Source organism: Echiichthys vipera (assembly GCF_963691815.1).
Source record: "Echiichthys vipera genome assembly, chromosome: 4".
Lineage (NCBI taxonomy): Eukaryota > Metazoa > Chordata > Actinopteri > Perciformes > Trachinidae > Echiichthys > Echiichthys vipera.
The window spans coordinates 20,330,487-20,358,047 of record NC_139829.1 but is presented as its reverse complement, the minus strand read 5'-3'; the positions used below and the strand labels follow the sequence as shown (position 1 = coordinate 20,358,047).

General features: G+C 38.8%; 1 protein-coding gene across 1 annotated transcript; it reads right to left on the bottom strand.

The window, feature by feature from the left end:
- Nucleotides 1-9,415: 9,415 nt before the first annotated feature.
- Nucleotides 9,416-27,492, bottom strand: LOC310946079 (sodium- and chloride-dependent GABA transporter ine). Its single transcript, XM_083912380.1, has 13 exons — nucleotides 26,940-27,492; nucleotides 25,276-25,410; nucleotides 20,594-20,804; nucleotides 19,750-19,882; nucleotides 18,682-18,816; nucleotides 17,777-17,880; nucleotides 17,221-17,345; nucleotides 15,051-15,163; nucleotides 13,912-14,052; nucleotides 13,696-13,795; nucleotides 13,410-13,510; nucleotides 13,153-13,320; nucleotides 9,416-12,788 (listed from the first exon to the last, which is right to left on the bottom strand). Exons 1-13 carry the CDS (start codon nucleotides 27,157-27,159, stop codon nucleotides 12,675-12,677), a joined length of 1,800 nt encoding a protein of 599 aa, XP_083768506.1. The 5' UTR covers nucleotides 27,160-27,492; the 3' UTR covers nucleotides 9,416-12,674.
- Between the last annotated feature and the right edge of the window lie 69 nt (nucleotides 27,493-27,561).

The window sequence follows — 27,561 nt, the reverse complement described above, 5'->3', positions numbered from 1 at the left end:
ATGATTATTCAGTCCGAGGTTTCTTAGAGGAAACAAGAATCTAAACACCACTGTCAGAGTGTCATTGTGCCTGTTTTGTTGTGCTAAGACGTTGTTATTTGTCACATGAGATCAGAACCAGGTACAATGCACTTGGGAACTGTCAGCGTCACCTCCAGCACATCGGGAACAATGACACATCAGCTTTGTTACCCGATCTCCTCACCCAGAGAGCAAAGCTGACATCAGTCCTGCGTGTGGAGGTGTTTAAATACCACCTGAATGTAACAGAGAGACAGAGAAATGAGGTAGTGAGGAAAAGGTAGTTGTTTTTCACCTCTAAACTATGTTCTCTGATCACAACACGTGAGATGGACATCATCTTTCCAGACCAGATCCAAAGGGATGTTTATAATTCAAAATTCCAAGTTTTGTCCAACCAAGAGTTCAAAACCTAAAAATACTCACATACTTTTACATACTTTTTAAATAGCAAGGCTAATGTCGAAACGTTCTGGCACTAAAAAAACGAGTACACCTACCATACGGTTATTGTCAAAGAGGCATTTTACTATTATCATTGGAGATGCATTTTTCCATTGTAAAGGCACTTGTGAGATTTATTTCTTCACGTAAATATGTCTTATATTGTGTGGTTGAGTCCTTGGTCTTCTTCTCGATCAGTTGGAATCAGTTCCACCACATATTTATGTATAGCATAACTGCACACACATTTTCCAGTGTAGGTTTTATTAGTATGTATGTTCTGTGTATTAAAACTACATATTCTAAATGTTGCTTGTTCAGTGTAATGTAGCAGACTAAAATAACCATACCACTAACACTTTGTAGGTCTGTATTGACACAGTTTGAGTCAACTGTCTTCTCATTTTTCCATTGGCAAACTACTGCTACTTTCTCATGTCAATCAGGTGATAATCACATCATGTTTATCGACCTGGGTAGTGATTTATTATCAGCCTGGTGGCCATGCACCCGTAGGTCCGGTCAGTGATTCTCGATGGGATCAACGGTGAAACCTCTCGCGTTCGACGCGTTTAAAACTCCACTCTGTGTTCATTTTTTTTTCTTCCTGCGCTGCAATCATTTCTAGCTGATTAGAAACCTTAGAGTTCCTTCCTGGAATAGTTCCCATTGATTTGACAACAAGAATAACACAATCAATAAGTGTAGTTGCTGTACACTCTATTTGACCTTTACAACAATAAACACTCGCTTCCCACTCCACAGGCAGCTTTTTGGCAACAATTGCAATAACATAAGCGAGTTTTACAGCTTTGTGTTGTGAGCTATTCTTTTGTTTGAGTGCATTCTACATGTTGCATAAATTTGAGTTTACTTTGCTTGGATTCAAGGTTATTCATGAACACATTTTTCATGTATAGATAGCACAGGAAGCTTTTACTGCTCAGAAGACAGCATGCTGAATCCTTCACATGCACAGCTTATTCACAGCCCACACAACATTCCATTGTGAACAAAACACAAAATCTTCCTCCTGAATACAAGGGAGATATATCTGCTGCAGTTCTTTATTGTTCCTACCTTGGTGTTGCCCCCTCGGGGATTAAGACACAGAGTACGGAAGCATAAAACGCTGCTCAAACCCCCAGATTGTTTTCCTTGACGACCATAAAGTGACATTATCATTGCAAAGCAGTTCTACTCATCGGCTGCATGATGAGTGATTAAAGAAGGACATTGCTGCTGCCTGTTCTCACTGTTGCCTGCTAATAGTGACAGTTTCATTATCCTCATCCATGTTTGAGTCATTAATCTGAAGACAAAGGCTCACGAAAAAAAACCCAGGAACAGTTTAAATCAATAAACATTTGTCATATAGCAAAGTGTGACGCATCATGATTGTATCTGTCTGCTCTACCACGTCACTGTCATTCCATATTCTGTGCGTTGATAGTGACAGTCTGGATACATGATGGGACTGACTGGAAGTCGTACATCAAGTTCCGGTGACAGACAGCGGCGCTGACTTGTTTTCTGTCAAATGTGTGGGCCACCACTGGACTGATAAGCTTCCCTTGGCTCCATTTACACACAAAAAAGTCCTCGTGTTTGTTACATTAAGATTTTATTTCAAGCATGATTGTCTGACTGTGAGTACATTCTGCTAAGAGGGATGTGAACCGTCCTTTCTGTAGAAGATTTTGAGTTTGTTTTCAACACTAGCCTTCATGAAATTGATTTGGGCTCTTCAAGACAGCACATGACAGCATGACATATTGGGTTGTATCATGACAAATGGTAATGAAATGGCCTTAGATCCAGATAACGTAGTGGACAAGGGTGAAAGAGAAAGCAGTTTCTGTCCGGCCTGCTTCTCATAAAGTGAAGGAGCAGGTGCAGCAGGATTTACTAAGGCAGCAGTCCTTTATTAAACCTGGTGATGGCTGCTGGTGTTAATAATTCAGCAGTCTCTCTGAACACTACCAAAAAATAGATCCTTTATTATTTAAAGGGCACCCTGAATTAATTAGAAATATGAATTAATGATGAGATTATTAAGCGTTCAACTTAAATCCCTGGGACTTCAGCAATCAAGAAAGAATCGTTTTTTCCTTTGACAAAAAAAAAAAAATGACCTGCTTGGAAGACAGAGGCTGTGAAATCATCCATGCGCTGTAATTGCTATTCAGGGACCATCTCAATGTCGTTGCTGCAGCCCGGGGTAGTATTACTGGAGACCTACATCTTTCAGTCACTATAAAAAAATAATGCTTATTTGGCTGAGTCGTATCTCATTACATGCATCTGACACAGTCTGGGGTTTTTTGGCCAGCAGCCTCACTTCCTGTACTGGGAGTTTCACACACAGTGCTTCATCCTCTTCACAATCACGGTCTTGAGAAAAGTATCTTGATTTTGTGTTTTTGATGAAAGTACATATGCTTGTTTTTATTAAAGGCTCTAATTTTACGTTCCTATTTAAAGCACGGTATGCAGATGTTAATATCATCTGAGGTACTTTCGACAACCTGTAAAATAACATATTTAATTATTTCTAAAGACGAAAAGCAAATAAAATTGGGGAAGAACTGCAGACATTGATAAATGACCAAGATGTTCTGCTTTCAAGTGGCTTTGTTGCAGTCAATTGCCAAACTGTCTGAAAGCTCCACCTCTACTCGTTTATCTGCATTGACTCTTGCCTTGCATTATTAATGACTGCGGTCCGCATAATGAGTGACAACGCAGACAATGAAGAGTTGTTGAGAATGATTGTGCGTGTTTATTTGTCACTGAAAGAGAGATAACAGGGGAGATATCCAGTTTATCTCTTAATGTTGATGTTTGGTGAGTTTTTTAAGTTGAAAGTCTTAACTAATGTACACTGTATAATCTGTTGAGAACAAAATGATGTAGCAATGGTCAATGCATGGAAGGATTACTGAACAGGCCCAGGGCCCCATAAAGTCTCAAGACTCATAAAAAAAACCCAAAATGATCACAAGGAGATGCTAAATGACGACGTGTACACAAAACCAGTGCTTTAAGTGTGGGAAAAAGTGCAAGTACCCTCCTTATTCACCCGTTGGCATGTGTATCAGGAGGCCCATTTCAGCAAATTATTAAGAACTACATTCTGAATTTCTCCTGCCATCCTCATGAAGTCATGAAGTCTGTTTCTAATAGTTGGGTCAGAAACAAGAACACCAGTAGCCTGCCAGAGGTCATTTTGCAGAGCTCTGTCAGTGCTCCTCTTGATCCTCCTCTCACAAAGGAGCCGAAACCGGTCATGCTGCTGGGTATATGTCCTTCTACAGCCCTTTCCAGCTCTCCTTGTGTAACGGACGGTCTCCTGGTATTAACTCCGTGCTCTTGAGACTGTGCTGGGAGACACAGCAAACCTTCTTATATGGATATGCCATCCCGGAGGAGCTCGACTACCTGTGCAACCTGATTGGGCTGCAGGTACTGCCTTATGCTACCTGCAGTGACAAGGACACTAGTAGAACACAAAACTACCTACTACTACTACTGCCTCAAATACCAATTCAGAAATAGTACTAACTATTCTAACAATAATAATAATAAGAATAATATTATAATAATATTAATTTGAATGATAATAATAAGAATAATACTAACTTTCTGTGCAAATCTGAAATTTAAAGATATCCCTTTAATTAAGCAATCTTCCTGCTAGGTTGAGCAATGTTGTTAAAGCTACTTAAGTGAACACTACTACAAAACACCACTGCAACATTATCCCTGTCTGGCTAGAAAATTCTAATGACTTGATGTGTTTTGAAAACTAATTGAGATGATGCTTCCCGGTCGAAAAACAATTTATCGAGTCCAACACATTTGCCAAACCTTGACCTACAATGCATTAACCTACTCTACAGAGAAGGATGTTCTTTCTGTGCTCATTGAGGTGTTTGTTTGTTTATGCATACCATGTAACAAAAACTCATTCGGGTAATTGGGGTTAGTGTCTCTTTAGGAAATTGCAGGGTGTCATATTATTTAGTCAGGCCCAGCGCTTTTGTGATAATTATACATCACTAAAAGTCATTCACACACCCACGTACAGACATGCTCAAATGGATGGCAATACCCACGCATACACAATGATCTTGGGTGGCTAATTACAAACTTTCATTTGTCACCTTAGTTGTTTTAATTGCTCTTACTGACTGTTTTTTGTTCTGAAGACTCACATTACAATTTCTGTTGGTGTCAACTGTTTATAAAGACTGAATGAATAAAAGTATAGATTTCGAAGCAGCTGCCATTTGACAGCTCTGTTGTGTCACGATCTTCCATTCTGAGCATGCCCAGGAGACTTGACCCACTTCATGGTGTGATTCTTCCAAGTGACATCCTCCTTCATCACGTCTTTTCCTGCCACTGCCATCATAAATAAGTTCAGATGACCTCAAAAGGGAAGGAAAGTTAACTTCTTTGGTTTTCTGTCTATGTTACCAAGCTGGTACAACATAAAAATCAATGCGTATTGACAGGAATTGACACTGCTGTTTATTTGACACAGTTCATGGGTAGCACTTCCCTGGCCGGTGGGCTTTTTCAAAGTCCAACCGAATTCAGTTGTTTTTTTTGTCTGCTACACCATTGGCTACATATCTGCTATCTGCTCTGTAAACTACAAAATGTATAACCAGCCTTGACAGCAATGTCATTGTTTTCAACTTGTGAATCTATGGGGATAACACTGCACACATATGGCAAGTTCTTTGTACCTGGTATTGGTCTTGGATGTACACACAAAAAGCGTCAGAAGTACTTTTAAGAGCTGTCCAATTGCTGTGTAAAGAGGGCAATGGCAGTTTCTGGAAAGTTACTAAATTTGTTAAACGCAGACAACCCAAAGGTGTTCAAACGTAAGTACTTCTGCTGAATCATGGGCCATTTACTTATGATATAAAAAATCAACTGAATACATTGTTTAGTTAACCTAGAGTAATTAGCCTTTAGTAATTTGATCTTTTCTTGAGGTGTCCCCCAAGGATCGATGCTTGGAATCTTACTTCTTTTTACGTTTTATGTTACCTTGACTCCAGAGCTACATGAGATGCTGCAACAATATAAAGCAGGCTTGGTTTGTAAGAGCCAATTGAGACCAGCCATCTGCATGGGGCCTTGACAAGTTCTGTGGTGTGTGAGGATAATGATTGACCCCAAAACCAGTAGCAGATGCCCTCCTTCACAATGAGCGGAAGCAGAGCAAATTGTGTGCGGGTATTCGTGTGAGATAAGATGTCGTTACATATCACAAGTTAGGAGGATAATCTCTATGAAATTAAACTGTTGACTATAATGTTGAGATTCACTAATCTTAGTCATCCAGTAGAAGCATATCTATGACTGAGAGGAAAAACAACTGTAATGTCATTATCAGAGTGATACAAATGAGTGAGGTAAGCATTTATTAGTGTCATACCCCCCATGTGGAGAAAAAAAAATGACAATGACATCTAATTGAAAAAAGACAAACAAGGCCACCTTTAAGTCGAAAGGGAGGCAAATGTGGAAAGGCATGTAGAAGCATCATCAACCTGAGAGCCAAATTCAATTCCCTGCCAGTTTTATGAAAGCGGACTAAGCAGTCTATTCCTGCATCCAAAGAGACAAAGCATAAACATATCAGACATTTGGGAAGATAAAAGACAGACTTTTACCTATACGCATGACAACATCTATTTCAGCCTAATCCAAAATTCAATTAAATTCTTCGCTGGAAGTTCCTTTGAATGAGCAGCAGGATCCTGCAGAAAGCACAGAGCAAGACTCCCTCACGGTATAGAGTTCATCATAATAAAAGCTGTCAGCTCTGGGCTGTGAAGTCCAGGTATATTAAATGATATCTGCACATAATTCTAAACCACAGGCTCAATCATGGGACTTTTTGACGATATACTCTATCTCTTAAGTCGGATATACATGAATAAGCCAATTCACTAACCAAAAAGTGATGTGGCACAACATTTGCCACAAGTTAAACATCATGAACGGAAGAACGTGGTTCCTAATATTCCTGCGAAATAATTCATATCAGCGTATACATTTACGTATGTCCACAGTTTAGTGAAATGCTGCTGTTAGTTTGGTGACTGTTTAGACATTGGGTAGGGAAAATAAATAGAAAAAACAGAAAGTGTTATTCAGGAAATGAAAAAAGCGTATAGCAGCAGTTCCTTTTTGGGAGAAAGGCCAACTAATGCTGTGAGCTGTGGCCTCATTACCAGCAGAAGGTGAACTCTATTTATGGACAGACTTATGTATGTTTTGTATGCACTTCACAAACAGAATGAAAGAAATGTCTGCAAAAAAATGATCATCAAACAAAAGTAACTGTGCAGAAGGGGCACACTAGCAGCCAAGCTTCAAAAGCTCTTATCTGCATATGAATAGTTGGCAAGATACATTTATTAGCATTTTAATGGGATGAATTGGAAAACATAAATAAACAAATATGCTTATTCAGACAAATCTTGTATGCCTTAAATGTAAAGACTCCCCTGCTAAACATTTAAACAGGCGGAACATATAATGAAGGCTGGATTCATGTTTGATTCAAGCCACAATGTAAATACAAGGCTTTGAACCTTTATTTTGCATGTATTTTCTATGCTGATTGCATCGCCTCACTTTAACTGCCACCACACACACACACTGTCCAGATGTATCAGTTCTGCCTGCAGACTGTGCAGCTAAATGCATATCAAATAAACCACAAACGAGAGCATTGAGCTGAGAGCTGAGCATTGCAGGTGCAGTGACAGAGATTTGTTTCTGCAGAGTAAAAATGTGCTACATGCAACTCAGCAACCACAAGGGAACTAAAATACGTTAGAGAGGTAACACAAAAGCATGAGTGAGCTGAAGAACAAATATGAGTCCTCAGTTCTCAATTTAGATTCACTCATGTCCATACGGGGTTTGTTACCCTCAAATGAATCATTTTATCTTCGTTTAACTGATATAGGTGCTAAAGTGAGAATTCTAATCATATACTGTATAACACACACACACGCACACACACACACACACACACACACACACACACACACACACACACACAAAGGTTTTAAGTGCATCAAACTGACCATTATATGTGAAAATACATGTCTTGTCCCTACTGTCACTGTCTATGAAGTTTTTTTCAGTATTGAACAACAGTGTTCAATACAATAATGAAGCACAACTGTATTCAAGCTTGATTCAGTACATCCCAGTGTGGTGCACTGTTAGAAATGCTATCGTGTTTGTTTGTTTGTTTAGTTAAGGACAACAACAATGTGGAAGCTATAGGCACTGCAGCTCTAGATATTTTTTAACAATCTTGATCCATGACCTTTGAAAGTATGATGAATCTCATCCACTATAACCGTCAGCTACAATATTCACCCTTGACATTTTCATTGTGTCTTCCTCATCCTAATCCTCCTCACACGCATATTTATGAAGACCTCAAAGAGTTTGAAGAAAGTAGGAAGCAGCTGCTGTGGATCACTCAGATGTAGTGCCGTGGGCTGCAGTCGTATCATCATAATGGGCTCATCATGTATGTGAGAGGGGTGGTTAGTGATATCAACCGTGATCTCTGCTTCCTTTAGGCGTAGTATACTTTATCATCTTCACACACAAATTAAAACAGATGGGATCTTCTTCCCTTCACACAGTAGACTGCAAGTAAACATCAAAAACAAATGTGGAGGACAGGGGAGGGAGAGTAAAAGAGCAGTTTTTGATTCTTTATGCACAATCATTAGTACACACTCATGTTGCTGTGTGTATGTAGAGCAGTGATGATCTGTGGAGTGCCCGGACCACCACTTCTACTCAAGAAAGGTCAGAAGGGATGTGGAACAGCTCCAGCATGAGGTGCAGCTGCTGGTTTGACTCTTTGCCTGGCACAGATAAACATCTTCACACCCTGCAACAGGAGTTAGACAGTGACCCCTCTCTCTCTTTGTTGCAGATTCAGGCTCACAAACACTTCCCCTCTGACATGTTTAACCATTCATTTACTGCCCCTTGAGCTGTACTGTCTATGACTATTGATCAACCAGTGCTCCCAGTGCTAATTTAGTACCCATGGACCGTTCTGTCATGAGGGCAGCAGGAAAAGGGTATTGATTAACGTACATTGCTGCTAAGGGCGCTGCTGCTGCTGCAGCACCACTCCATGACAAGGGGTCTAATTAACTTCCAAAGCTCTTAGAGCACTGCATTCAGATCTGTCCGGGGTCTGCTCTCTTTTACACTCAGTGTCTCTGTGGACAGTAGTTCAATTCCAAGTGCGGTCATCAATTCTGAAAATATACTGTATGTACTGGTGCTGCTGGTAGGCAGTTTAAATTAATGCTTCAATGAATTTATAACCTCTTAGTGGATAAAAATGTCTTACTCTGTCATTTCCAATAACATTAATAACATACATTGCATCAGCAGCAAATACTGTAGTAATAAGTGGGTTTTTTCTATTATTGTTTGAAGGCACCATGCCCGTAAGGTAGAGCATTATGTGGAATGTTGTTTTTAACAGCTATTCTGAAAAGTTGTATTACATTTTGTATGCATCAAAATAGAAATACAAAGCAAACCACCAGAGTTAGAATAGTGTGAATAAAGCAATAGAGCATCTAGAAAGTCTTTGAGTTTTGTTTTTTTGCTGTCAACATGCTATTGAATGCTAAAATTTTTCCCATGCTGAAATATTTTGGGACCAAACTATTGAAAGCCCTGCAACAAACTGATTTCAGATATACAGGTATACGGCACAAGTGTAAAACAGATTTATGCTGCTGTGCTGCCACCCAGTGACTCTGAGGTAGTGATGCAGAGTTATTCACTGACACCAGAGTAAGAACAAAGGATTTTTATTTAACAAAATGTTAAGACAACACAAATTGACACAGAAACAGCAGCACAGTAGAAATATGATTTAAAAAATAGTAAGAATAATGAAACATAGTCACTGATATGAAAAATCAACATTCAGTTCGGTAAAGAGACAAACATAAAACATGAGAAAACACGGTTGAGTCTTGAATTTGAAAAATCCATCTCACCTTACAAATAAATAGTTGTTTAGCATAATGTCTGATCAGCATGAATGTGACAACGCTGCAGGTTTCACTGCAGACACTAAGAGCAACAGCATGGGACTGCAATAAATGATATAATAGCATTGAGTCACACGTTTAAAATGGGCTTGTGTATTAGAGAATGTTTCAAATGAGGGATGAACAGTCTTGTTTCATGGATCAAAGAGCTTCTGCGGGTTTTCATTTGGCCAGAACCTGAAGCAGCTGAGAGGATCATCGGAAACTAATCAATGAAATCTACAAGTATGGAAAACCGACATTGGCAGTACATCATAGCACATGACTGTCCAACTCGTTTTTTTTTAACCAAATAACCCACACTTTTTAATTTCTGATGTTTTAAACACATAATTCTGTTAATAGCCTATTACAATCACTTTAGTTCATATTAAAAGTCTAATTAAAAAAAAAAAATGTAAACAGTGACCTATTATGTCGTATGAGTGCTTCTAAATTTACCTTGCATGTTTAAACACCTGATACAATTTTTCACACAAAGTAAATAAATGCTGCTAACAACAATAACAAAAAAAAACATATACACAAACTCTTAAATAAAATTTTGGGTCGTTAGATTCAATAAAGGTCGTCTAAGAACAAACCCCTTTTCATGAAAGGCACTTTAGGCAGGTAACATTAAGTTCCATGATGCTTCTCTTGTGATTTTTTTGTTTTGTTTTTCACAAATATGAAACAAAGACAAAACTGGAGTGACAGCATTTTCACCTTTTTAAACTTTTAAAAGGAGTTAAATGCAGACGTCATAGAGAAACCTATTGAGTTGTTCCTTGCATCATTTAAAAATCTTATTCAGGTGTTTTGAGCATTTATTATCAGAGCATGTTAGTCAGTACTTGTGATTTAAAAAAGGCACTCATGAACGAGGGTTTGTTTGATAAACTACCTAATAAGACAGAAAAGGCAATGAAAGCAATGTAGGGCAGGTTTTAGACAGTCTAGTAGGACTTTTCAACTAACACATACAGGTATCTCCTCTGGTCCTTTCCAGTTGAGCTGTTTGTCTACATAATATATTAACTCAAAGCGTACAGTCCCACAGAATTTGGAATCCAGTACAATTTCACCTTAAAAACTTCCCTGACTTCGAGACAAGAGGTTAATCAGTAAAAAAAAAAAACAACAACAACATTACTTTAAACTAGTGAACAATCTCAAAGTTAAAGCTTGAGTTAAAATAAATAATGTTCACACCAAAGTAAACTTTTTGGCTTCTTTGTCTGTTAAGAAGTTTGAGATAAAACAGTCAGTCAGTGATTAACTACAGGTTTTGGGTCAATGTAATATGAGACACTCAATGGAGAGTTACCAGATTACCAGATAAGTCTTGCCCCCACCAAGATTACCCTCATTAGCACAATTCAGCTGTACAGAAGCAGATCAAAGGCACCATTTATAATCTCTGAAACTCATGTGAGTTGCATGTTTTAAGATGGTTAAAAAATAATGTCAAATCCATTGCTGAAAAGTAACATTAACTCACTCCCAACTCAAATCCCAGCACTGACTCACCACATCTGAGCTCAGAACACATCGGTACAACATTAACTTGCTGCCTGGACCACAACACTCACAAGTCTCTCTCTGAAGCATTTGCAGCATATTGCATTAAAAAAAACATCTTAACACAGTGCATTTGAGAGAAATCCACAATTTAAATGCATGTAAAACATGCTTGTTTGTAATCGGTACTGTTTATGCTTTTGTTTTCTATTCAAATACCTCTGCTTGTGTTTGCACTTTATGTGAAGGGTGTTGAGGCAAAAGGCTGGAAAGTTAAAATGCTAAAAAATAAGTGTCATTGTCAGTGCAACTCTCCTCTGTTCAGGCTGAGACATAAGCTGTGTCCCATTTCTGAGGCTGGTGCCTCTGAAGGCCCACCTGAACCTGCTCCTCCTACCAAAATGACACTGTCTAACCACTCAGAGGTCAAAATTAATGATGCATTCAGGCAGTCTACGTCAATCGTAAAGTCAAACATTTTTAAGTTTGCACCAGCAGTGTAAAAAAACACTGACAAACTAGAACAGGTTTCGCAACTGTTCACTAGTTCTGTTGCACTTCTGTAAATATATCTATTTAACCTTTTCTGTTATGTCTTGAGATTAACAACACACTGCTATCAAGAACAAACAAAGGAGACATTACAGCAGGTCTTTACAATTCCAGGTGCAAACCACCAAAAATAATTAAAAAAAAAGAGTCTCATTTACAAGTAGATAAGGATAGCCTCAATGTATCATTAAACAGAACATCACAATGTGTTACGGCTTTAAAGGCCACAAAGATAACGCTGGCTGTCATCAAAAACATTAAGGCCAAAGAAGGCCGTGTTTCCCTGCTGCTTTTGAAGGATACTCTGAGATGGAACAGGTCTCTTCAGGCCCTTAGTGACATGCTTGATAAAGAAATGTGGCCTTTTAGCATTCAATATATAAACCTATTTAGCTAAAAAGTAAATAAGCCTCTTAATACCTCTACCATAGCATAATACAGTATTATTTACATATTGAAGGAGAACACACTACTGCATATACCAGGCATTTTTACTGGTTCATTACCCAACAGGGAGGAAATAATAATTTAAATGTCAATCTTTGGTTGGAATGAATGCCTGCATCGTCTGGACAGGGCACAAAATCACTAATAAATTCGATTCAATTAACCTTTAGTTGGTGGTGTTTCTTTAAACAGTTTGTACAAGGTATATGGAGTTTTCATGTTGTTAAAGTCAACTGCAGTTTGAGTTTTTAAAGTACCGTATTGTCCTTAATATAAGACAGTGTTTTTTTCCTTGAAATGTGACTGAAAAAGGAGGGACGTCTTATATTCAAGAGAATACGGTACTATAGTACAAATGTACAGTGCGTTAAGATACAGAAAATAATATGTCCTTTGGTAGAACAAATATGATAAAATTATGATTTAATGATAGGCACCAGATTGTGCATCTCTGTGTAAAGATGGTTTATTCCATCACTAAGTAGCACCTTTCATTCAAATACCCTATCACAGGGTTTAGTATGTAGCGATGCACAGACATGGCTTTGGTTGTATTCTTGGTCATGCCACTGACGTAAACAAGGTTTCAGACGCTGGGTTGTCTAGGTTTTGTTTTTCCGGCAGGGGATCATCAGCATCCAGGTCTATTGTGGAAATCACAGCTGTTTTAAGCCTCTGAGGGTTAGAGAAGGCAACATTTTAGAAACAAATCTTTTAGAAAATATTGTTCAAGCATGTCCGGTGGGCTCGGGCACAAAGACAAAAAAGGACAACACAGTAACCCTATTTCTCATTCACAGGTATTAGCCTGCAATAGCCCCAGCTCTGCACATAACAAATAGTATCTCCTGTTAGACTTATTTTGTAACTGTGTGGATGGCTGATAGTCTTTGGGCCCACCACTTTGGTCCAGACTTAAATACATCATCTATTGAAGGGATTGCCATGACATTTTGTACAGATTCATGATCCCCTCAGGATTATTTGTTGTTCTACAAAAGATTCATTCATTGGTCTGAATATTGACTCATGTACTCACCTGAAGAAATGAGCCTCTGTTGCTATAGATCTCTTGAATGGCTCCAAGTGGGATCCACACTATGGAGACCAGTGAGACGCTCCAGCCAATGCCTTCAGCCCACCCAGGGTACGTGTACTTCCCATAGTGAGCAGGAGTGTACTGGACGATGCTGGCGATCAGTATACCCTATGTAGGGAAAAGGATGAAATTTAAAACCATATCAAACAACCATCTGTATTAATGGAACTGTGCAGATAACCCTCTTGAAACCTCACCAGCACCAACAGAGGACTGAGCAGCAGCCAGCAGAGACGGAAGTAGATGTTTGGAGTTTTGCCTTGCATCCTCTTGACCATTAAGCAGACACGTGGGACACCTGATGGAGAATGACACCAGCTGATTAAACACTTGCAATAACTACTAATACAAATTCCCGTCTATTGTGGATATGGACTGTTCAGTAAATTCAGTAAATAGTTATCCAGCCGCAGCAAAACCTGGTAGCCTCAAAGTCAAGAACCACAAAAAAAAATCTGGTCTTAAACGTCATGTGGGTCTTACCAAAGATCCAACAGACAGCAACAACTTCAAAGAAAGCCAGGAACACCAGGGAGACCACAGCAGTGTAGTGGTCCATCAGCTGAAACACATAGATACCTCCCTGTGCAGGAAGGAGAAGAGAGAGGGGAAGAGGAAGACCAAAATGACAAAACTGCCATGATACTACTGTTACCACACGTGGGCAAAGATATGTTAACAAGCTGTTACATACTATACCTTGGTAACATGAGGAATCCCAAGGACAAATCCAATGATGCACACAACCAGGGTCAGCAGCTCTTCTCTCTTGAGGAAGCGCAGTATTTGGGGACCAAACTCGTCTTTTAAGAACGTTATAGCCACCTCAACGGTTGCAAACTGTGGCACACAGAAAACACATTCTTCATTTCAAAATGTTTATCCCATTTACTGTGTGCCTCTTGATTTGTTATGACTTTGAGACATCTTTGTTTGGGGTGCAATTGTGAGGCTGTGCAAAAAGCTTGGTAACCATGACAATAGAGATATGTGTGAAAGGGGTCAAAACGCACGTTGGTTGTTCACAACAAATGCCAACAGCAAGAAATAAAAATCTGTGTATTCTGCTATATTATTATACATGTTTTAAAGTTTTTATTGCCATTTTCATGTTCATACTTTTATTTTTGGTCTCTACTAGAACACGTTTGAATACTTTAATGTTTAAAAAACAAAATGTTTTTATCATACCGTCTGAATGAACCTTTGTTCACCCTTCGTCTGTTTTAGTGCCTCTCTCTTTAAGCATTTTATGTTAGCCTTTAGTTTAAAGCACTGTTAAACTTTAAAACGCCTTTAAACCATATGTACAGGCTCACAGACGAGTTAGTGTGGCTGTAGACTTGTTTTTTGGTCTGTTTGGATCATGTGGTGATTTTTTTTTTATCAAATTAGTGAGCTATAAATCATACTTATGCCAATTAGACTATACATAACACTACTTATTACACTTTTTAAATACAACACAAACGTATCAGCTAAATCAGTCATCAGCTCTTCCGATCATACAAAGGTATATAATAATTGCATGTACCATTAAAAATACAGGTTGAAAACTAAAGTCATAACTGCAGTAATCCTAATGCAAGTTTATGTGTACATTTATGCTAGTTAGAGGTGGACAGTCATTTAGGTTAGCAGCACTGTTTTATATTTTACAAGCCTCCTAGATTGTAAGTGACTAATCATTTCCATGTTCAAGGCTAAAAGGTAAAAGCTTACAGAGAAGTGGTCAGCCCGCCTGTGCATAGATGTTGAAAGCGGAAAGAAAACATGTGGACCTATTGGGTCACAAGTGTGCCTTCCTCCTGACAAACTTAAGTGTTAGAGACGTTTACCTGGCTGTCCAGGCCCAGACAGAGCAGCATAAAGAAAAACAGAGGGGCCCACAGCTGAAAGATAGGCATGGTAGAGAGGACTTCTGGGTACACGACAAACACCAAACCAGGGCCTGAAACACAATACAGTAAAGGTGTTGCTTTGGAGGTGGGTGGTGTTTGTTACCTTTGAACAGAGCCAGGTTAAATATTTACTGTAAGCACAAATTTCCCAAAATATCAAACTATTCCTAAAAGGCCCAACTGCTACTGTATATCCAAATTAGCTGAACTGTTTAGTCATTGGGTATTCTTTTTTTCTCCATTGCAGCTGTGGTTTAGCTTAGGTATTCTTTTGTAGAAACAAACTGAACAAAATGCCACTAGAGGTCACTATACTGTATATCGTATGCATATGTGCAGTATATGCATATATACCTGTGTATACTGTATATATATGTTCAGTGGGCTGATCCTTTTCTAAACAGCTCATTCAGTGAAATGCAAAGTGACTAACATAATTACAGTCCCATTTTGTTTGTAGAACATACTACTGGGATGTTGTCAGACCGAGGCTTGGTGCCAGGCATGAGGTGTTAAAGAACACCATGGGATACTGTTTCATGGAAGAAGGAGACCAGACAATACACTGCTGAGCTCTATTGTTAATAAAGAATGAATGACGGCGTGAGTGCTGGAGGATGACTACAGTGAAGGTTAGTTTTAACTTGTAAATAATCTCCCCACAGAATGTCATCAGACCACTCTTTGCAAAATAAACCGGGTGCACTTGTTTATAGCCAGCTTGACAGTTAAACATAAAGGAAAGTGATTGTAGTGTGATTGCAGGCTGCAACCCACTAATCCTCCACCTGTAGGAGTTACTGTCCTGAAACTCAAACCCTGAAATGATTCAGAGGTACTGCTTTTCCAAAAATACTGCAGAAATTACAATAACTGTGCGACCATTTGCCAGCTACGTCCATGCAGTCATTATGTAGCATAACTTCTGAAAACGCCTTTTCAGGAAGGTCGGATCACAAGGCAGTCATCATTCTACATTTATTGGAGCTGACAGGGGGGAAAAAGAGCTGACAGAGATAAAGTATTTTGATCACCTCACAGGATCCTTGTCTGACCCACGGGTGGAACCCAAGTTGTCTCAGTTTTTAATAATGCATTACTTAACTGACAAAGCTCCTGCTCTGAAGCTACTTGAGCATTTGGTTACTGAAGCCAAAACTCACTGTGTGTTTGTTTTTTTTGTAATTCCGGTAACCTAAACCCTCAATGTTTATCCAGACAACTGGCATCTTTTGTTAAGTGATTTACTCTACAGTACACACATTCACAAAACTATCTTGCGCTCATGTTGCAGCTACATATGGCTATAATTTACAGCAGTTACATAAATGGGTCCTCTAGAGATTCAGTATTGCAGTGAAATAAACAACAGACATATCAAAGGCAGATATATCCTTAGTTTTAGTCTCTAGTTTGGGTCCAGCTTTGGAAATACGGTAGATTATAGTTACAGAATGTAGTTAGTTACCAAACATCAACACAGAGACATTTCATTTAAACCTGCAACAATGTGACGTTGTGTTAAATAAAAATGAGGCTGAATGCAGCAATAATCTACTGAATATTTCATTAAACATGAAGATGTAACCTAACCCATAATGTTTAATAACTACCATCTACCCAAAAACACTGTATTCTAAAATTATCTTAAGCAACTCAATAGCATCTTTCATTAGATCTTCCCTGTTTCCTTAATGTTCACTTCTTTCAAACCCCTACACATCCAGTTTGCAAGACTGGCTTTACCCGAATGCCATCATCAGGGTTATTAATTTATTTTTTTACTTATATAGCTTCTCTACAGCCAAAGAAGATATCATACAAAAGACTGATTCATACTCCTCGAGATGAGTAAACTAAACTTCATGTGTGAAATCAGTGGAGTGTCAGTGAAGTGTGCATGTCACTCCCTGAGTGACATGCACACTTCAAATATTCAAAGCAGATGTGCGCACATCTTGAAATCTGCTTTTCAACGGAAAGAAGCAAAAATGCTCCCGAAGTTATTTCTTTGAAACCCAGACATAACTTTATTCATAAAATTCATACTAAATAAAACAATGCTTTGAGACAGTGGTGCAATGGTCATTCCAGGCTTGATGCTTACCATCTGTAGCTATGTTGTCCACCGGGAGGTTATGTATATGAGCCATGTAGCCAATAGCTGAGAAGATCACAAAGCCAGCCAGGATACTAGTGAATGAGTTGGTAAATGATACAATTAAAGCGTCCCTGGAAGAGAAGAGAGGAAAACAAGTCAAGTCAAACTCTTTCTATTGCTCCCTGGTCAGCTATGTGGAGGGTATTGACAGGGTTCATTTCAGTTCTCTGCAGGATGGGAGTGACCTTACTAGAGAGCAGCTGAAGCTCAGTAAACACATGCAATCTGCTTTTATAGCATAGATAATTGAGAGCACTGCTGTTGATCTCACAGCACACTGGCCAGTATGTTGTGTAGTTGATGGTCTGGAAGTAACTTGTGGTAAAGGGTAAAATATTATTGTATTTTTAGTCAATTGAATCAGTGAGCTTTTACAAGTCTGTGATGGTTTCCTGATTGGTGCACTGAGGGAACCAATAACATTCTAACAGTCGAGTATTAGTAAGATATTCATAGTCAAAGACAGAGTACAGCTTTTCCACACAGAGTATTGAATCTTTACCTGAGAATGTTGTTGTTGAACTTGTTGTAACTCGCCATTGAAATCATGGAACCAAATGCTATCCCAATGGAGTTAAACACCTGGGCAGCTGCATTAACCCAAACCTATGATGGAGATAAAGGAGATCATGGGGATTAACTTCAGTGTAGTTGAATTAAACCTGGATTTCAAAGCTCTGGAAAAATGGAGGGCTCTGGGAAAATCTATCTCTTGTGCATTTACACTACTAAACCTACAGTACGTACAGCAAGTATCCAGCTTACTTGTGTGCCATTGAGAGGTCAAGAAAGACACAGCTGTAGCCGGTCCAGACTATTTTGAGAGATTTGATACTTCTGCTCTGATCTAGTTTAGCATTCTGTAAGGCAGCTGTCCCTAAAATCAAAGTCAAATCTTTCACTTTCTAAGATGCCCGGATTAAAAGGTATTTATGCAGTGATGTTGCTGAGTTTGAAGCCTGAGCAAACAAACGATACAAGCCTTGTCTCTGAAAAGAGAGGTTTCAATCCAAGACAATGAATGTTATTTACATTCAATTCCCTCTCTGACATATACACTCATTCATCTTCAACCGCTTGTCCCTGTCGGGGTCGCGGGGGGGGCTGGAGCTGATCCCAGCTGACATCAGGCTTGAGGCGGGGTACACCCTGGACAAGACGCCAGTCTATCACAGGGCACAATTTAGAGTCATCAATGAACCTAACACTTGTATGTCTTTGGACTGTGGGAGGAAACCGGAGAACCCGAAGAAAACCCACGCAGACACGGGGAGAACATGCAAACTCCACAAAGAAAGGCCCAGGCCGGGTGCAAACCTGACATATATAAATATAAATGTGATACCGTATATGATCGTTGGTTTCAACCGTCTGATGCCAAATGTGTAACCAAAGTCTAAGTCTCACCTTGACTTCAAACAGTTTGCTCCAGACAGGTGTCACAAAGTAGAGGATACCATTCTTGGCCCCAGGAAGCTGCACATTATTAATGAGCAGGGCAAACAGAATGAAGTACGGAAATACGGCAGTGAAATATACAACCTGTGTGACACAAACAGTGGGAAACAGAAATTGATCAATGTGCGGGTTTGTTGCAACAGTTGAGCCATTGCGGCCTGTTTTCAGTCACACCTATGAGAAGGATTTGTGTTTTGCTTTCAATGAAACAGCTCAAGGTTATCTTAACAACGAAGGTCGAAACTTTCCAGTTGATTCATTACTGTACAGTATATCACATAAAATCGTACAAAGAAACATGCATTTATTACCCCATTTGTTACCCAATTTCAAAGCTCTTCTCTGTTTCATACAATAACATCCTTCTAAGCTGGTGGAGCAATCATTTGTTTTTTCGTCTGAAGCTTGTCTTGTTTATCATATTTATCTACTTGATGAATGAATATGCAACAAAAGTATCCAACTTGCAAAATAAATAACACATGAGGTAGAATATGATGCATAAAACGTGTATGGTACCAACTCAGAGTAAAAAACGTCAGATGTCATGGGGTCCATAGACCCCCTGGGGTCCTTGAGGGAGTTCCAGAGGGTCCCATGGAAAAATGGTAAATTGTTAATTTGTTTATTTTAAGAAATGAGCCCAATGTGAGCAAGAGTCTTAAGAGTGACTATTCTCCTCATAGGTTTAACGTAACTCACAGTTCTCAACTGTAGCTGACAACTATAGATTTCTGTTCCTATTCTTAATAACAACCACATGTTTTCAGATGGAGGTCGCTGAAGCATAATCTTATCAAATTGGGGTCTGTGACCAATGTGTATCAATTTTGGGGTATTTGATTTGAAGGTTGAGAACCGCTGCGATAGCATATAATATATATCCCTGTAATCAACACAAAAATGAACACCTTGACTATAAACCTCCTGGTCTTAATCTCTGACATTGCTGAATTACAAACATTAACTGTGACAAAAGGTCAGAGGACGCCATTATGCATAAACAAATCTTCTTACCTTGCCAGTGGATTTGACTCCTTTAAATATGCACAAATACACGATGACCCAGGAAATAATGAGATAGCCAAAGAGTTCCCAGCGAAGGCCACCAGACTCTTCAATGCCACTGGTTTTCTGCAGAAGTCTGTGACTGGAATAAAGGAAAAAGAAGCATGAAAATACAAATAGCAAGTGATTTCCATTATTGAAAACCTACCTTGCAGGACATGGGAGTTACTGCTGCCTCAGTGGATTCATTTGTTTGTGTTAGTGTTTAACGTTGGTGTTTTAAAGGGTAAGGAATAAACAACATTTTTTTAAAGGCTAAAATATGTTTAGGTGCTGCTCTCATCTACAGGTACATGCTTAGCCCCTGTGGCTGTCCTTCAAACTAGGGGCGTGCCAACTGCCATATATCGCTACTGTAGGTAATACACCAGCTATTGATAAGTACCTTATACAACTCAAGTTCCAAAAAATCAAAACTATCTCTTTAACAATCAAATCTAAAGAAATCTGCGTCATCAGTTTTGTCAGATTTAATTGACAGACAGCCATACAACTGTTCACAAATGTTCATTCACATGTTGTTGAACCCTGATGGTTGAACAAGAGTATATTACATTTTTCCAGACCCAAACAAAAAACAGAAATCTCTCCTGTAAAATAACCAAAACGTTTGGCAGAAAAGTGTTATGTAAGACCCACAAGTTCCATATAAGATGATTAAGAAAATAGGGCCTTTATGAAAAACACCACATGGTTTTAATGAGGGCTGCTTCCTCCAGTAAATGTAAAAAGCAGCTGGAGTAGTCCCATAAAAAGTGTAAACTATATAGAAATAGTATATTTTTATCCTCACTCAAAGAACTGTTGGCTGGCAGACTGCAAGTGGGTGTCGTTGCCGGGGAAACCACTGGAGCAGTTTCCAACAGCATTCCAGGTATTGTTGCAGGACTTCCAGGGCAGAGTCGCTCCGAATGAGTTGAAGAAATAGAAAAGTGCCCAGCTCATAAGAACATTGTAGTACGTTGAGAACACGAAGGAGATAACAACTGTTGCCAGACCAACACCTGCAGAGTGACACGTAGGGGGAGAAGACATTCAGTGAGAGAAAACTCCACAGAAATGATGCCATCTGTGGGGAAGAAGTTGTACACTTTCTTAAATACACTTTCCTCATATTCCATATTCTGCAGGGAAGTATCGATTATTTTTGCCCAGGATTAAGTTATGGGTATAGTCTACATAAAGATAGACAACAGAGAGGAACCAGTATGAAAGGTTAATCTCTGCTCAGCGCTGGCCAAGCTAAGGTCAAGCAGACTCGGCCACAGATAAAAGGCATTCCTAGAGCCGTGGATTAGAAATTCCATGGTGTCACTTAGGCCAGTGAATATAATAGGCTCCAAATGAGTGAGATCAAAGTCCTCCAACAGATGTAAATTATTCAGTCCTTTAACACCTGTGGTTCTTAGCTGTGCATCAAATTTCAGTTCAGGTGTGTGTGTGTGTACCATAGGTGTGTTTCTATTTTCTTCCACCTGTCTCCTCCTCAAATAACTCAGAGCATTGACTCAGCTAAAGAGATTGGCCGCTAGAGCAGGTAGAAGTTTATTTGATCCAAAGGGCATTTCGTTAGGGTGTTGACAGGGAGGACTCACTGAGTTGTTGAGGGTTAGATGAGAAGATCAATACCACTCTCATAATACTGTATATAACAAGTGCGGCTTGTTGCTGCTCATGGGGGAATTGATGGACCTCTCTAAATCATGAATAAGGCCAACTGTATGTGAAGTGTCTTGAGATAACTTTTGTTATGATTTGAATTGAATTGAATTGAATTAATATGGTAAATATGTAGCTGGAGCTTGCAGCAGGTTAGCTTATCTCACAAATCTACATGTCTTGTTTGTTTAATCCGTACACAAAGAGAAATATTATTTTAAATGCTATTTTCTGGAGTATCAATTTGCCAGGTAACTGACAAGAAATAGTCTGGCACATAGCCCCTATAAGCATTGACTGTATAAAATATGGACGTAGTCTCTGTGATGTCTAGCTGTTTAGATATATAGACCAAAAAAGTTTTGTACCAGTTTGTACATGTACAACATGTTGGGCATTTGAACACAGGGGTCAATGGTGGTTTAAAGCAAACCTCAAGTGGCCATTTGAGGAACGATTTGGTTGCCGCTTGGTTTCCAGTGCTTATGCTAAGCTAACCTTACTGGCTGCTAGCCCCAGCTAGGCTACATATTTTCCATACTGGGGTAGAGTAGCATCAATCTTTTCCTCTAACGCTCAGCGACAGAGTGAATAAGTGCATTGTCAAAAATATCAAACTATTTTTTTTCTATTCCTATTCTTGATCTTTTGCTGTCATTGCCGTCTTTGTTAACTTTGTCATGACAATGATAGAGAAATGTTTCCCCACTAAGGGCAAAAGTATATAAAAACTTTGCTTCCTGAAAACATTTTTTCAACTCACTGTAGACTGGAATGCCATGCCCCGCTGGCTCCAGTGTGACTATCTGGTAAAATGGAAGGAGAGGTGGCTGAAAAACAGCTCTGTGTCATCATAGTGACAGAACCAAAGGAAACCCCCTCTGAGCTCCAGGATCAGCTAGAACCACTTTGTATGGTCCACATTAAGCGCTCCTTCCTTTGTTATGCCTGTTTGCCTCTTTCCCTCTACATAACTAGCTTACATGGCTGACTGTTCCACTGGTACACAACACACGTGTTGTGAAGTAATTTCAAACTGTCGAAACATATCAGTCGGCTGTACTCAAAAAAAAACATACAGAGCTGACCAAGAAGGAGGAAATCACTTAGAGCTATCCCCTTCTATATTTTTATTAGTTTATTAGTGTCATGCCTCAGCTGTCCACTAGATGTCTTCACCGGGACAAATGAGATCAACGAAGCAATGGCAGAACATCTTACCGATTAAAATCATACATTTATATGCTGTGATTAAGCATAATGCCGTAAATTAGCATATTTGATGATTTGTGATATATATTTGTGGGCATCTAAATCACGGATCATAGGTACATCACAGCAAACTGCACTGAGTTGCACAGAGAAATCAATCAAAAGAACATACAGAAAAAAACTACCTGCCTTTGGCCCTTGTTTAGCACAGAGCATTAACCAGGAAGAAATGAGCGATAAATCAAGGGAAGGACCCATACGTTTTGACCGGGTAGATAATCTCTGTCTTTAAAGAGATGAGAAAACTATGGAGAAAAATCTTAAGTTAGAACAAGACAGACAGCATTTTCAATTCACACCCATAAGTATTGATTGTTGATGGCTGGGCTCTTGTTTGGTGACTGCCAGTGCTCTCTGGGTCCACACATTTCTTTTCATTCATCATGTTTGATTTACGATTTTGCAAATATCTCCTGGCATGTATGACTTTAATCACTGCTCTTTTAAAACAAATAACTCATATACTGATTCACATGATTTGTATGAGGTTAACAAATTAATATTGAGAACTGATGTAGACTTCAGTGACCCACATTTGACTTAAGGCAAGACACTACAGGTGAACAAGGTAAACCATCAAACTGTCAACAATGTTTAAATATGCAACTGAGAAGCCAAGCTTACATTCTTTAATACTTGTTTCATTTTGTCGACTTATTAAGTCAAAGGTTTTTACAGAGGGAATTTAGGATAGCGGTTTTTCACGCCATAATTCAGAGAATACTGTCAACAGCCATTTAAAAAAAAGCTATTTTCACCATCTTTTCAGGAATGTAATGTGATAGAAATCTTAGTATAAATGATATATTAACAAATCCGTACGTTAAACTTTCAGAATAAAACTGGAATGTTTGTTGTATGTTACCGAAGAGACGGTTTACGGCTCAGAATATGAGGAAAAAACAGTCTAAAAGATATGTGCTTTGGAGAAATCTATCAGCAAATTGTGTATTTGGATGTTTTAATTTGCTTTTCTTCCTGCTAGTCTGAAAGAAGACATGTTATGGAAGCAAAATAGCCCAAAATCTCAAAATTGACCAGTGCATGAAAAACGTACCTGTAGTGTCTGTCCTTAATTATCATTCAGATAAATCAAATTTAAGGATATATATATATATATCAATGTTCATTCATTTTTAGAGGATGTACAATCAAATAAAAGGCAATGAAAGTTGATTACAGCAGTGATTAAATTAATCACTCAACAAGTTCCCATCCATCAATCCATTTATCAGACTGAAGAAAAGAAGATAAAAAGCATTCCAACGATGTAGCACAACCCTCTGAACTGAACATTTAAATAACAGAAAACGGTAAAAATTTGATGCAATTCTGGAGCTGCATCAAATATACAGACAGATGCCAGTTACTCATTAGATTAAGTGTGTTATGAAAACAATGTTAAAAAAAGGCATTTTGACCCAATATTTAGAAAAAAGTCAAGAAATCATTCTAAAAAACAAATAACCACTTTCTTCGTGACACATGGCTTAACCTAAGAAATACAAACACACACACAACAACATGTTCATTATAACCTGAATAAAGATGTGTCCTCTAATTCTTTGTTCTACAGGTGTGTGCCGGGACAGAAATACCATATTACTAACTTTGCTAGGCTAAATGTCATTTAATGTATACTGATAATTATAATTATTTATAATTAGCTGTAATTTATAATGCTGTGTTATTTTTTTGAGGGGAACACTAGCCAATCCTAAAATTGTCCTGTTTGATAGTATTATACCTGTTTTAAAGTAAAAATTTAATCAAGCAAGCATAACAACTCCTTAGGAGAGTGGTGGCAGCGCTGCTTTCAAAAACTAGACTGGGCACGATAACATTGCATTCCTCCCTGAAGGACAGTTATCTATCCCTTGTGCGCAAGTCATTTAAATCAGGGCATGTGTTTTTCCTGCTCCATATTCTGACAATGATATATTAGTGGGAGCAGCAATGGCCCAGGTTTTTTTTTATTTTATATCATATTTAATCAAGCTGTCGTGGTTGCATGTAACATGTTGGGACATCACTACAGTCTACTGCTTATTTTCTTTAGCCTGTTTCCCAATCGATTTGGCTGTACATGTTGTTTCCCAAATGTTTGTGCTGCTGATTCACACCCCAACAAATACAGTAGTTCTGTTCTTGAAAGCTTTCACACATCTTGTTCTGTACAAGTCTTGTCTCATCTTTACTTTTTGTTGCAAATACTAAATACAGAGAAATGCCACTCATTCAATGATCGGGATTAGTTGCTTATACCATTTATAAATGTGATGCCTTGTCCTCTCCAGGAAAAATCTAGTTCAAAGGTTCTTTGTTTACATACTGTATTGATCAACTGGGATTTCTTGGACTTAAGGTTAATAATTAGCGTATTTGGGGATGTAATTTGTTATTAACTTTCAATAATTACAGTTATGGTTTCAGTAAAGAAAAAAAACATATTCTCTTTGCAAGGCTTTCCACAAAAACATGATAATTCACCAGATGTTCATCCTTGTCAAATGAGAGGGAACTTTGGCCTGGAGAGTCACTCACCTTTCAACAAGGGACAGATTTTGGCGAGAGCATGCACTGGCCCCAACCGAGTGTACTGCCCAATAGAAAACTCCATGAAGAGCAGAGGAAAGCCACACAGGATCACCATGATGAAATAAGGGACCAAGAAGGCACCTGAGTCAGAGGATTAGAAAAGAATAGTGGGTGGTACCTCCTGACTATGGTATGTATAATGATTAGGCAACTGCTGTGTCATTGTTAGATAATGCATCTCAATCTCAGTCTCCGACTTAAACTCATACTTAGTGTATAACAGGAAAAAATTACCCCATATTATAAAAGTGAGATGTTCATGTCTTTTTATTATAAAGCAGGTTGAGGTGCTACATAAACTGATTGAGAAACAATTCAGAAATGGTGCCTTTAAACGAGCCATCAGGACATATAGTTGTGATGTCACAACTTCCCTTTATAAAAGGTAGAAAGTGCCTTTCTTGACTGCAATGACAGTGCATAAGCGCAGAGAGTGCAGATGCAGAAAACCAAGAAACGCTGACCAATCGAAGCAGACTGGGCTTTAGGATAGTAGGGGGTCTTAATGAGACGGGTATATTCAGATAGTATGAGAAATCAAAAATACAAATCTAAACCTGAAAATGAGCATAATACGGGACCTTCAACAAATCTGTTTCCGCTTAACAAATGTGTCTTGATGTATTTATTATTGAAAAACGCTTCCTATTTGTGGAAAGAACACATATATATCTATGAATGAATGACTCACTATTATTTATCCATTGGTCTACACCCACACTTTACAATGAACCACAAAGCTTACGTCAGTTCAGTAAAACTGAAGGGTATCGACCTGAAGCTTTTGTTCATATACAGCAACTTTGTGCCGAATTGTGCAGAGTCATTGTTACAATGCAGATGTTATTATAACCATGAAAGACAATATCTATTTGTATAATCTGTTTGTAAAACGATGATGTTGTTTATATCATGGTTATGACTGAGACTGGTGTGTAATGCAAAACTTGTAATGCAAAACTGAAGTGTTGCATGCTTTCACAACAATCAGGATGGAAATAAACCGCGAGGGGCTGGTCAAAGGGACTTCAGTTACAGTAGAGAAGAAATTCCTTTTTACGGCCCACCATTGTTTGTTTGTTGTGTCAGTAACTTCACTAAAAATGGCATGAAAGTAATATAACTACTTGAATCACTATGCACATAGGAATGTAGTTGAACTACCAGCAAGCTACTTCAAAATGTGGTTTATTACTAGTTCAATTACATGTAGTTCACTAATCTGGAACAGTGAGCAACAACTCAGCCGTAGATTCTACCTTTGTAAAGTTACTAATGTACAGTTTTAGGTGCCATTGTCAGAAAAGTGTAAATCCAACTGTTTGTTTAATACTAAGGTCATGGTCAATAGTGTTGTATATATTTAGAGATTGTTTGTTTTTGGCCTAACGTATTTAACATACATGAGGAGAGCAGACTATTACAATACACCTTTTTGTTGTTTTTTACAACAACACCCTCAAGTAGCCTATGCACAAGAGAAGTTCATTACATGTGTTGAACATTTGTATGTCTGGGTTAATTTCTCCCTAATCCACCCCTGCTGTAGATTATTTTTGCACATCAGGGTTATAACAGCCAACATCGTTCACCTCTTAAAGCAGTCTTACCTCCACCGCTGCTGTAGCACAGGTAGGGGAACCTCCAGACATTACCCAGTCCCACCGCGTAACCCACCGACGCCAGGATAAACTCCAGCCTCCCGCTCCACGTGGGTCTCTGCCCCTCCGCATCCACAGTCTTCTCGGCGATCACTTTGAGGTCTAAGTGTGTCAGGGCATAATCTCTCTCATCTGGGGGTATCTTTGAATTTTCGGCTACGACCTCCATGGTGGCTGGTTAGCGGTGAGAGCAAAGCGACGGTTATTGTAACAGTTAACGGTGCTTCGCTACAGTGTATCATATACCCGGAAAACAACAAATACCGTCAAACTTAGACTGAATCAATCACATCTATCCCGTTAAATGAGTCCTGGCGAGTAAATTATCCCCAGGTAAAAAGTGTCTATGGTGGTCTATACTTAGCCTGACCATGCACTTCCTGAAAGACTAGTTACTTAATAATGACTCGTCCATTTAAAGAATATAATGTGCTCCATTAAGACAGGAAGGACAGTCTCCGACACAACGATCGAGTACAAAGCCCACCGCGTTTGTTCTCCATTCAGCCGACGGTCTTGTGTAAATGTGACATAAGGGCAGATGTCCTTTTCCATCCTTGCCGCTCAGGCA

What these genes read in the sequence shown, in the direction of transcription:
- LOC310946079 (XM_083912380.1), bottom strand. Translation starts at nt 27,159, where the DNA reads ATGGAGGTCGTAGCCGAAAATTCAAAGATACCCCCAGATGAGAGAGAT. An exon ending in AATCTGTCCCTTGTTGAAAG is followed by an intron (nt 20,805 to 25,275) that starts GTGAGTGACTCT and finishes GTCACTCTGCAG; the next exon opens with GTGTTGGTCTGGCAACAGTT. An exon ending in GGACAACATAGCTACAGATG is followed by an intron (nt 15,164 to 17,220) that starts GTAAGCATCAAG and finishes ATTGTGTTTCAG; the next exon opens with GCCCTGGTTTGGTGTTTGTC.